The 10,688-nt window shown below is 36.4% G+C and overlaps 1 protein-coding gene across 1 annotated transcript in view; it reads left to right on the top strand.

Moving 5' to 3' along the window:
* The window catches only part of PDE1A (phosphodiesterase 1A, calmodulin-dependent), a 479,366-nt gene that overhangs the window by 416,067 nt on the left and 52,611 nt on the right, over window positions 1-10,688 (top strand). Inside the window, exon 8 of the mRNA XM_006878948.1 lies at window positions 9,449-9,549. Within this exon, the coding sequence (XP_006879010.1) occupies window positions 9,449-9,549 (101 nt within the window). The remainder of the gene's footprint in view (window positions 1-9,448; window positions 9,550-10,688) is intronic.

Below are 10,688 nucleotides of genomic sequence, written 5' to 3' on the forward strand. Positions count from 1 at the left end.
CTTATTCTGTACTGTTGTCATACAACTTCCAGTACTTTCTTGACGCTTTGTATATTAACCGAGCCCAGGCAATCACGTTAATATAAATTTAAGTGGAATGTCTTACCAAACCCTAATGTATGTATTCTACCTGTTTAGGTTTCAGAAATTCACTCATTTCCATCCAACCATTAGAAAGTGCTAATCTAGTTAAATAGTGCTTTGTGGAGACCTGGGATAATTGGTCCTTTATCAGTCTGCAACAGGGACTATTTCTTTTCTTTTTTAAAAAAATTTTTTTTCTTAATTTTAATGAAAATTTACAGAGATTTTGGATTTCCATTCATTCATCGATGCACTTTTATCCATGCCCTCCCCTCCCCTCCAATTTGCTCCTCTCCTTGAAAAGAAAAAAGAAAAATTCCTTCATTGGTATATAATTCCTCCATCCTCCCCCACCCCCTGCACCGAGAACACTTCTCTATGCAACCTTAATTCTAGACTCTCAACTCAATCAAAACCCCTCCGAAGCATAGTATCTGGAAGATGCTTGCAATCAGTGATGACTCCTAAAATTCATTATACCTAGTAAATCATCATTATTGAATCCCATGCATTGTTTACTATGTAGGGCATCTATTTGCTATGACTCATCAATGCAGTATTCCAGATGGTAGCTAAGCAAATTGTATTTTATTATTCATCTTTTAAATTTACCTTCTAAATGTTGCAGAGAACGGTAGACTGAGCAGTGTTTTCTTCCATGGTCGAATAAGAATTAAACCCATGGCTCCTGAAACCAGCAAAATGTTGCAGAGTTAACAATGCCTTGAACTGATATCTCACTTGCCACATATATCAATTATCTGTTTCTTCAGTACAGATCACTTCTATACTAAGTAGCTTAAAGCACTGTTTTTTTTTTTAATATCTCAAAGACATCTATGATTAAAAATATCTCTGTGGTTGACCCAACTGAGGATGGCACCAGGAAAGATGCCCACCGTGTCTCATTGACACAGCTGGCATTTGATAATGACTTCTTCTTGTTGTGTACCATTGAGTCAGAATCAACCCACAGCTGACCCTCTGGTGAGTTTTCAGAGGCAGTTAATCACACTGGAGGAGACTGCCCATCTTTCTCCTACAGAGCAAGTGGTAGATTTGAACAATGTGCCTTTGGATTGCAGTGCAGCTTCTTGGTTAGAAACTCAGCTGCAGCTCTGACTGATGTCTATTTGTGTAACTTCAGCTTATCAGAAACTGCCGGCTAGATTTCAAGAGGGAGTATTTCAAGACTAAGTCAACAAAAGTTGTTAGTCTTGTAAGACTCAGGCATGGAAGTGTGCAGAATGACACTCCTGTCATATACCCTTGGCCAAAGCAGTCATAGAGCTCAACATATCTGAGAGTGCAGAAACCCTTCCTTACAATAGAACAAGTGCCAAAAAATGTTGGCCAATTATATTCATGATCCACTTCCTAAACTACAAGACACTGGAAACTCTATGAACTTTGATAAATAACGAGAGTTACAGAAAGGCTTCAGGCCTTTTGTTCATAGGGTTGCTATGAGTCATGCTCAACTTGACGGCAATCAAAAAACAACAACCATTCCTGTTTTCCCCTTTCCAAAGTAGTCTACCTGGCATCTAGAAAGGAGAAGCATATGAACGGGGAAAAAACAAAACAACCAAAACATCAAACATAACTACTATCTTTCATTCAATACCTGTTATAGGCCAAGCATGGTGCCAAACTTTTTTCTCAGATTGACTCATGTTGCATGTCTCCAAATGTCTTTTTATCTGTTTTGTGAAGTGTTAGGGAGGAAGAGAAGCAGGTAGTATAGGAGTTAGGAAAAAAAGAGGGGAATAAATTATCTTCTCTCCTCAAACGTCAATAAAACCTAGCACTTCAGTCCTTACCCTCTTCTTAATCCAAACTTTGACCCTTTCCAAATCCCAGTTCCTCACCCTAGCTTGACCCAAACACTTCACCTCCCTAATCTTGGGAACTACTTTCTCTCCTCCTTAACCACAAATGCTCGTCTGTTAGAGTTCTATTTTAATCCACATTAACCACCACCTTTAATTTTGCTTTGATTGGCAGATGGAGAAAATTTAAATGATTCTTGTTCTGCCAGACTTGTTCCAGGCACAGCAGCTTGGAAGTCTGGAACTCAATTCCTCATAGGGTAATGAATAAATAGACATTTAGAGAATTTCTTGGAATCTCACTAGCAACTTTATAGAAATAAGCATTTATGACAGTCTTACAAAATTTCATAACCTGATTTACAGGTAAGTCTTTTGCTTTGAGGAGCAAAAATTATATAAATATTCACTAATAGAGTAGCATATCCTTCTTGTGACCTTCTAGATAGTTTATATGTGCAGTTAAATTCTTATTTGTATTTTCCCAACATAAGCGGGTTTGGTTGGGCTTGGTTTTATTCAAGAGAAGTACTCAGAGTAGGTTACGTGCTAGGCTACTAGTAGATGGTAGTTTGAATAAACCATTTGCTCCACAAGAAAAAGATGAGATAGTTTGCTCCTTTTAAGGATTACAGCCTCAAAAAGCCAATGGGAGGGTCATCATGAGTTAAACTCAACTAAGCAGTGGATGGCTTTTGTTGAACCGAAAGAAGGAATGTTGATGACACATGAGGTTAATTGCTGGGCTATTATTTAAAAGGCTTGAGGCATTTAAACAATGGACATTTAAAAGGTTGAGGCATTTGTGAACACCACATGTTCACCCCTTTCAAGCTGTAAGGGTTAAGAATGCTTCTTTGCCTTGGCATTTTCACAAACTCTTTGCTTTAACTCACTTGATATGCATAACATGTGTGTGTGAAAAACAAAATGTCTTCTGACAGCTGTAAACACTGTTATTCACACTTGGTAAAGTTGCTTTAACATCTTCTGAGTTAAATCTGCTTGCTTTTTTATTTCCAAAGTCTTTCGGCTTGTAAGAAAGTGCCCAGATGGTCCAATGGTTAATGCATTTGACATCCAACTGAAAGGTTGCCTATTGGGACCTATCTGCCACTCAGTGAGAGAAATGATGAGACACTCCTCCTCCTTAGAGCCTTGGAAACCCTGGGGAGGGAGGGAAGTTCTGCTTTGTCCTTCAGGGTCACTGTACCTCAGAACTGACTTGAAACTGATAGCAAGGTGGCTTTTCTCCCAAGTGTTTAGCATTTCTTCTTCCCTAAATGTTGATAAAGTTACTAGAAAATGAAATAAATATGTAAGTGACGCTGTATAGAAACTGAACTGATGAAGGTTTCTCAGAACAACATGTACTGGCAAAACATTGACTCATCAGTGTAACAAAAGATCTGCTTTAATTATAAATTGTAGTTAGAATATACATGCCAGTTCAACCAGGGAGGCAGCCAGACTTACTTATTTTTTTTTACAATTATATTTCACGTTTATGTACCTTTTTTGCAACAAATGAAAAATAAGCCACACATAATATCCTGTTTAAGCTTCAGAATTCTTTTGTCTCAAGGTGACTTTGAAGAAATGAGAGTGTGTTTTAGAGAAGTTGAAATCTTCAGTATGATTTTTTCCTCCCCTCAGCCATGTAAGGGACACTTGCTTCAGGATATAACTAAGCATTCCAACCCTTCTGGAAAAATGGGGAACTCTGGCACAGCCTGCATAGCTTCTATTATAGAAAGTTTAAGTACACCATAAAGTTCACAGTCACTTTTTTTGAGAGGCCCATGCATGCTATATAAAATGCAGGTTTAGCCTGAAAATTTGTTTCTTATTTTATACAGCCTTTCACGACAATCCACCACTTGTCTGCCAGTTTGCTGTACCTGGGTGCCTGCATGTTACTGGAAGCTATGCCATTGGTATTTCAAATACCAGCAGGGTCACCCGTGGTGGACAGATTCCAGTAAAGCGTCAGACTAAGATAAACGAAGAAGTATGACTGGCTACCCTCCTCTGAAATAATGAGAATAATTAGGAATAATGAGGAATTCCAGGATAAAGAAAAGATAAAATGAATTTTTTACTATATTTACTGTTCTGTCAAACGAAGTTACATGCCAGCTTGACCATTTTTGAAAAAACAAAACATTTTAACAGTCTTCCCTCTTAATAAGGAAAAGCTCTAGTAACTGAATAGTAATAATTTTCATGTATGTGAATGTACTGAAGCAAGCAAACAAAACCATCCCAGAAATAGTATTCTTTTATTTAAAACTCTCAGGCTTTTCCCCTCCTCAGGCTTGTAATGGAAACACGTCAGGTTAGTGTTTTGGAGACTAGTCGAGCAGCGTGCCATTTTTGGAACACTCCCCAACACTGCCAAGGTGGCTAATGCAGTCCGTCACCTGAATATTGTTTTGAGGAGCATTTCCTGAAAGGAATGGGATCAAACCATTTTCCTTCCATGTGGGAAATCCTGGGAGTAGATAGTACAGAGGAGAGTAGATGCTAGTTCATCTCTGTGTGTCTGTCTTTATCACTTGATAAACTTACAGTTCTGTTGCCCCATCACAGTCATGTGTGCTAGCTTAATCCCTTTGCTAAAAAAAATACTGTTTCACAGAGTGTTGCCAAGCCACCTCTGGATGTCTTCTTGACCGTGAGATCACCCAAGGGCATTGACTAGAAAACATTTGCATTTGAGGATTCCTGGTCCCATAGCCTCTAAGACAAGAGAGGAGCAGCAAATGGTGACTTAAATTCTATTTATCTTAGAATTTGTGGTTTACTGATTAGACCCTGTATTTTGAAATCACTCAATTTCCCTGGGGTCCTCTGGAGAAGGTTTGCTGTAATGTTCATAATCTATGAACTTCATAGAAATTCGGCTCCTATAAACAGTTTCTGACTTACAACACTGTTTAGAAGGGTAAAGGAAGTACGGGCTGTAAGATCCATCTGACATTGTCTTGAAACCATGGTCCATTGCTTCCTTGCTCGCTCTTTATCTCCATGCCTTTGCCATTTAATGTGGTTAATAATATCCTGCCCCTCAGAGGATGGCAGGGAGAAGTAATGGAAGTTTATGAGTATAGCACCTAGTCTGGTGCTTGAAACAGACACTAATACATGTTTCCCTAATGCCAATAAATAGCCTGTTTTGTTATGCTAACCATGTTAATATTATAATATATAAGATTTCTATCCTAGATGAGGATAAGGTCTCTATCCTAGGGGAACTCTGGCCTAGTAGTAAGAAACTATACTGCAATCTCAAAGGCACTCACTTACTTTGAATTCATCAGCTGCTCTGCAGAAGGATGGACAGGCTCGCCTTCCAAAAGCCAGCTTGAGGATCAACAATGGGTCAGTTCTGACTCATGACACACAAGGACAATCCTAGATCAGTACAGCAGCTTAACTCAGACTATTCATAAGAACAGAGGAAAGAAGTGTTCAAGACCATTACTTCAGATAACATAAGTTCTTAAAGATGCTTTTTAAGTACTCCAGGTATTAATAGGCCATTATAACTTTGGGCTACCTCCCAATCCCAAACCTACAAACAACTGTCCTGAGTAAAGCCTGCTGCAGTCAAGATGATTCTGACCCAGAATGACCCTGCAGGGAAGATAACAACTACCCCATAGGGTTTCCAAGACTGTCATTTTTATCAAAGAAGACTGCTATGGTTTGTTTTGGGTTGTATTGTTTTGTTTTGGTTTGGTTTGGTTTTAGGAACCACTTGTAGATTTGAACCAGTCACCAGCAATAGAAAGCTTTTTTCAAATTACCTGGCTTTCTGGCATCAACAGCTCCCAACTCCATGTTGTTATTATGCACTGTCAAGTCAGAACTGACTCCTAGCTGACCCTCCAGGTGGTTTTCTGAGGTTATAAATCACACAAGAGGGGATTGCCCGTCTTTCTTCTGAAGAGGTGCTGGTGGGTGCCAATTGCCTGCCTTTGAGTTGGCAGCACCACGTCTTATCCACCAGGCCACCGGAGCTCCATTTACACACATACAGTTTTTCTGTCTTTTATTCACTCTCATGCTCATAATGTCTGTATTTGTATCTACTCCTAAACTGAGCTAACTAGCTAGAAATTCTGCTTCTGAAATCATAGAAAGAATAGAAACTTTCAAATCAGACAGAGCTTGCTGAGAATTTCTTCTCTGGCACTTGATAAGTGTGTGACCTTAAGCACGCTGAGCCATCTCTCTAAGATTCCTTATTTGCAAAATAATGGTAAAGAGAAGTACCTAGCAAATTGTAAGTAAGATGGTTACAATTAGGGAAGACCCTCAAACTAAAGAGTACAGTTAATCCTGGCTCCCTCTCCTTCCTTTGTCATTGTCATATGTGCTGTTGATGTCAGTCAGTGCCTCCCTAGGATGTAATTTGAAGATACCTCATTTTAGACTAAGGTGTGCCTGAGAATTTCTCTGGGCAAAACGTGCACACGGTTTAGATGAAGCAGGGCACATGTGTGTTTATGAATCTTTAACCCTGTTTTCTGCCCTTTGGAGATTCGAAGAACCCAGGTTATGTCCTGACTAGTCTCTGATTTTAGAAGTTATGTGATTAAGCTTCATTCTCATGGCTTCTCAGCCCTTAAGAATTATTTTCAAAATCCACAATATGTTGATAGACATTATTTTTCTGAGCATTCTTATTTGACATTAATGTAAAATTAATTAGCAGTTAAGGAGCCAAAAATCAGTCCTAAATTCTATGTTCACTAACATAAAATAGATACATTTTATACAAAATTAGTGTAAAATAAAATGGCACAAATTTTTTTAAAATAAGTTGTACAAAATTATCTATCAATAAAGTACAAAATTTTGATATTTTTATTTCCAAAACTTGTTTATGAAAAAAAATTCAAGCCATTACGTGGCACCAAAGAAAAATTTCTCAGAACAAGTACTATTTATGGGGGGAAATGATGAATGAGACTATAAATAGGAAACATGGGTATTCCGTTTGACAGCACAGGAAATAATGTATTTAAATACTTATAAACAAATTTATAATTCATTTACATCTCTGGTGTCTTGATCTAATATTAAGCAGTTATAACTTCACATTCTTTGATATCACAGTGGATATATGATGTTAATAATGTTTTAATCCCAGACAAATCTATAATCCCATAAGTATAATCAACAGAAAGAATTTTCTTAAAATATAAATTATCCCTTTTTTTACCCACAACCATGATTTTCTTTGGTAAGTTTAATAAGTTTCTTAGAGGGAGGGGAAATGGATTTTACTTCAATTGTTATTAATTTCAGGATATTAAGTCCCCAGTCTCACTAGGGACATTGGAGGCTGGGTTCAGCTCAGCCCAAAGTCCAGGCCATTAATAAAAATTGCACCTATAAACATAGAGCACCTAGTTAGAACAACTCCCCTTTGGTTATAAAAATCATTTCTGCTTCAGTCATCCTGCTGTAACGTATTTCTAGTTGAATTACAATCACAGGGAATGTATTAGCTATCTATTCTAGATTCAATGCCTTAATGTGTGTATTTAAGGCAATAAGCTCAGTAAAACACCACTTATTTTGTATTTTTTTCGTATGACAAGCCTGGTGATAGGCACTATGCATATGATAGCGCTAAATTTCTCTTAATACCTCACAATAGGAAAATCACTAATTTGTTATGTAGATACAGTCGTTGAGAGGGAAAAAATTGTAGTGGCTTAGTTCAGTGTGTGGTGTGCCGCTAGCCACAAATTAGCAGTTCAAATCCACTAACTGCTCCATGAGAGAAAGATGGCCAGCCTCCTTCCATAAAAATATATGGACTCAGAACTAATTCAACCTAAGTGGGTTTCATTTTTATTTTAATGGCTGAGAGGGCAAATGACTATCTGCCTGACAATCAACAAAAACTCAAATTTAGAATTATCTGGTTTTACAGTCTCTTCCTATTATACTTTCTCTTTGCCTTTTAATATAAAATTGATGAAATTCAGTTCAACAGCCAAATATTAAGTCCTCATTACATTACAAATGCCATTTCAAATTATGTAAAGGGAAGATAAAATGAAAAAGATGGTGACTTTGACAACTATGAGATTTAATAGTTTTCCTCGTTATTTTTGTTTCATGAATAAGAGTAGGTCCTTTTTCTCTTTTTAACAAAGTTTCAATAAATCAGTTCTCATCATGGTAGACCATCAACTTTCCTAGTTCTGTCTTTTTTACTTCAAGTCCTTGATTCCCCAATACAAGTTTACTATTGGCACTTCAAGTTTCATGCAAACTACAGTGTACTCTGAATTTGCTCTGTATATTTTAAATGTCTTCTGCCTTAAGTTTTCACCACCTCCCTAATCCCCACTAAACTCTGGAAGCATCCTTCTTTCAAAGAAAATTTCACTGAAATTGCCATTCAGATATCCTCATTCTTTACTCTATAGCCTTGAATGAATTAGACATGCAGCTTTTAGTGCTCCCTTCACCTGTGTGCAGCACCTTTAATTGTTTCAATGATATAGAATAAGACTTACCAAGAGCAAGTCCTATGTCACTTTGGATCCTCAATTCGTGCCATCGAGTACCAGCTACTTCCAGCACTAACTTTTCATCTGTCTTGATGGAAATTCTCTGAATCTGCACCATTCTATAAAGAAAGCAATCCCTTGCCATGAGTGACCATTAGAAATCGAAGTGTGCCTAGTATAAGTATAAAGGAAAATTTAGCTTTGTTTAATTTTATCTTTAAATAACTCCATTCAGTTAATGGGTGCCATATTGAACAGCACAGAAAAATGCTATATAAAATGTGAGCAATGGGTAGGCAGAATTAAAATTAAATTCGTTCCAAATGGATGTATAATAGTAGAGAAATTTTGTTAAGTTGCCCAGCTCATAACAGAAATATCAGTGTATATAGGCTTGTTGTTCTGAATTTTAAGTGAAAAGCATTTCTTTTTCCCCCCTATCATTATTAAATTTCATTCTAAAAGTAGAATATATGCCATTAGTAATAATTTTGTTCAAATACTACCTACATTTAGAAATTTTTAAATATAAAAATCCAGTTCACCATATGAACAAAATGAATGTTTTGGGCTTACATATAGAAATTTTTCTTGTAGAATACAAACTACACTAGAAGGCATTTTAGTGATCTACAAGCTAAAAGTTGGAAAAACTCAAAAATAATTAATTACTGAAAAGAAAAAAATAATGATGCCATGCATCGACAATTCAGTTAGGGTTTACCTTGAAATTACAGAAAAATGGTCATTTTTTTAAATTGGTAATAAAAATTGTAACCTCTGAGTTCTGAACTTAAAGCAAGGAAACATATGCTTATTCATGTTAACGGAAATGAAAATAGGAAGAAAATCGTATCTAAAATAAAAACATCACTTTGTGTAATTCAACGTGTAAAGCAAAATGAAAACATAACATCACTATATATATTCACTTTTGTAGAAAAATGTAGCTTCTGCTTTCTCAGTCTGACAGAATTTTTTTGAATTTCCTAGCACTGGCTTACTGAACTGGAAATTTTGGCAATGGTCTTTGCTGCTGCCATTCATGATTATGAGCACACAGGGACCACAAACAACTTTCATATTCAGACAAGGTAAGTCAGGTCATTAACAACTCTTCTACAACTGGAAAATTATCCTCCTTTAGATTATTTGCATTAAAAAGATTTAAAAAATAATGAAAACTTTTACTAAGAGTATATTTATTCTTGAAGTTATAAATAATTAACTATCACATTCTTCTAAATGGTATAACACTGGTCTGTCCATTTTCTGTACAGAAGTAACCTGAGGAGTAGCTGGTGGCCTCGAACCACATACTTTTGGGATTCCAGTTTAGCTTCTTGCCACCAGAGCTCTATTTCAATTTAAAACAATAATTACAATTGTATAGTGCCATTATTTACAGTCCTATCAAATCCTTACTCTACTTTTCCTTTCCTTACATCTTACCCATATTTTATAGATCAAGATCTCAGTGCCTGAGAGGCAAAGTTCAGTTTTGGAACCATCAAAATCTAACTTAGTTTATGTATGTGGTATTCTGAAATTTCTCAAGGTCTTTCATTGTTTGGGAAGGCTGGAGATGGAGATGCTAGATTGAGACTGCCATCTCTCAGGCATCATTTGTTGAGCAGTTTACTCTTGTTGAGGGGAAAAGTAAACTTACTTTTATCTATTTCTTTTTTTAAATTTGGCTATTTTGATTTGGAGGATTTCTGATTTTCCAGACAAAACAAATTATTTTAGTAATAGGGAGCAAAAAAAACAGATTTTATATTAAAAATTAAAGAATTGGGGGCAATTTCTGATGTAGAGGTTGTTATTAACCTCTAAGATTTGAGAGTATGGAGGGTTGTTTTATCTTTGTGTTTAATATAAAAGGAAAGCAAGATGATGCAGATCATTATTTGACCTGAACCCTGAATCAGGACAAGAGTTTGTTGTAGAAGTTAGAAAAATGAGCAGGCAATTTCTTATCTGTGATTTCTTCATGTCCTTTCATTTTCATAACTGAGGACAATGGACTGGTTCTAGTATTCTAGTGTTCTGGCATCCTAGTATTTCAGTGTTAGAAGGTCATTTCTGACTTTCTCTTTCTACTGTTCTTCTGTGACTGACTAGAGAGTCCAACTTGGCTTAAAACTCAACTGCAAAAAAGGAGAGGAAGCAGAAGAATCAATCATTTTTATATTAAGAATCTATAATACAGTGTTTGTGTTTTACCCATTAT

This window comes from Elephantulus edwardii, unplaced genomic scaffold, assembly GCF_000299155.1.
Source record: "Elephantulus edwardii isolate Elephantulus edwardi_28Jun2011 unplaced genomic scaffold, EleEdw1.0 scaffold00001, whole genome shotgun sequence".
Taxonomy (NCBI): domain Eukaryota; kingdom Metazoa; phylum Chordata; class Mammalia; order Macroscelidea; family Macroscelididae; genus Elephantulus; species Elephantulus edwardii.